The sequence below is a fragment of the Nestor notabilis genome, unplaced genomic scaffold, assembly GCF_000696875.1.
Source record: "Nestor notabilis isolate BGI_N333 unplaced genomic scaffold, ASM69687v1 C14970749, whole genome shotgun sequence".
In the NCBI taxonomy this organism is placed as follows: Eukaryota; Metazoa; Chordata; class Aves; order Psittaciformes; family Psittacidae; genus Nestor; species Nestor notabilis.
This window is the reverse complement of record NW_009950766.1, coordinates 1-1,378: the sequence shown is the minus strand read 5'-3', so window position 1 is coordinate 1,378 and position 1,378 is coordinate 1. Positions and strand designations below refer to the sequence as shown.

At 50.6% G+C, this 1,378-nt stretch overlaps 1 protein-coding gene across 1 annotated transcript; it reads right to left on the bottom strand.

Annotated features, from left to right (window-relative positions):
* Positions 1-574: 574 nt before the first annotated feature.
* Positions 575-1,300, bottom strand: LOC104400111 (ankyrin repeat domain-containing protein 7-like; the record flags this gene model as incomplete). The annotated part of the gene is made up of 3 exons (XM_010023017.1): positions 575-681; positions 769-942; positions 1,186-1,300. Coding segments are annotated over 3 exons (396 nt in total), but the record flags the coding sequence as incomplete, so codon positions are not given.
* Positions 1,301-1,378: the final 78 nt, after the last annotated feature.

Below are 1,378 nucleotides of genomic sequence, written 5' to 3'. Positions count from 1 at the left end.
AATTCAGGTTGGAAGGGACCTCAGGAGGTCTTTAGGCCAACCACCTCCACAAAGCAGATTCACCTGAGGTCAGACATGCTGTTTCAGGGCTCCTTCTGCTCTGCCCTGCAAAGCCACCATGGATGGAGGCTGCGCTCTTTGGCTGCCTGACCATCCTCCTCATGCCGAAAAGTTTTCTCCTCATGTTTCACTTTATGGACCTTGCCCCTTGGACAGCGTTGCCTCTCTTTCTCCCAACACTTCCACTGATGACACTTACGCACCAGCTCTGCCCCTACTGAAAAAAGCCACCTTCTGCAAAGCAGTGGTGCTGCTGAGCTCAAGGCAAGTTTCCTGCAGGGTCTGGGGCTGGGGCTGGGTCTGCGGAGAGATGCTTTCTTGCAGTCTCCCATGCGGAAAGTATGAGAACAGTTGAGGTATGAGAGCAGTCAAATGCAGACCTTCTTTTACCAGTCACTTCAAGGGACTGCTTCCACGTGGCTCCTTCTTTTTCAAAACTCATGCCCATGCCTCTCATCAGTCACACTTGCAGATGACTAAGGAGATCCATGCGCCGTTTTGACAAACCCCTCACCTTTCATGCTGATTGTGAGCATACCTGTCAGCTCCTTTTGTCTGAAGAAACTCTACCATCTCCTCCTCGTGTCTGGAGACAGCAAGATTAAGAGGGGTATATCCATCCTGAAAGGACAAATAATTCCATTTGGAAAAACACAAACAAGTTTGGCACCTTTTCGAAAGAGCAGCTTTACCAAACGCCAAGGTTACCTGGTTCTGAGCGTCAATATTGGCATTATGCTCAAGTAACAGCCCTGCTACAGTTGTATTAGGAGACAGGACAGCCAGGTGAAGGGCCGTGTTGCCATCAGCATCGGCCAGATTCGGGTCAGCACCATGCTCTAGGAGTATAGCCACGCATTCTTCTTGCTGGCACTGTACTGCCTGGGAACGACACACAAGAAGGGAAAGACTTCCAACACTTGCACATCACTGTCGCAACTCGCCCAGCTTCCAAACTCTGGGCAGGGAGGGCATCTTCAAAGATTAGCTAACACATGCCTATTCCGCGCTGAGTACAGCATGCATGTTTCTACGCAGGGCTGTGCGAAGAATCCTGCCAGACACCTCTCATTTAATGCACCATCAGTAGGCCCAGCTTACAAGAGCGGAACATATTCGTCATACCTTCATCAGTGGCGATCTCTCGAAACTGTCAGCAAGGTTCAGCTGGCAGTTCTTTCGTACTAGGTATCTGACGACATCCGCATGGCCGTACGCACAAGCGAGATGCAGGGGTGTCCTAAAAAGTAAACGTATGAGCTTAACACAGGCAGACAACGAAAGAGCCAAAGCTGTGTCACCACCCAGCCTTGGGGAC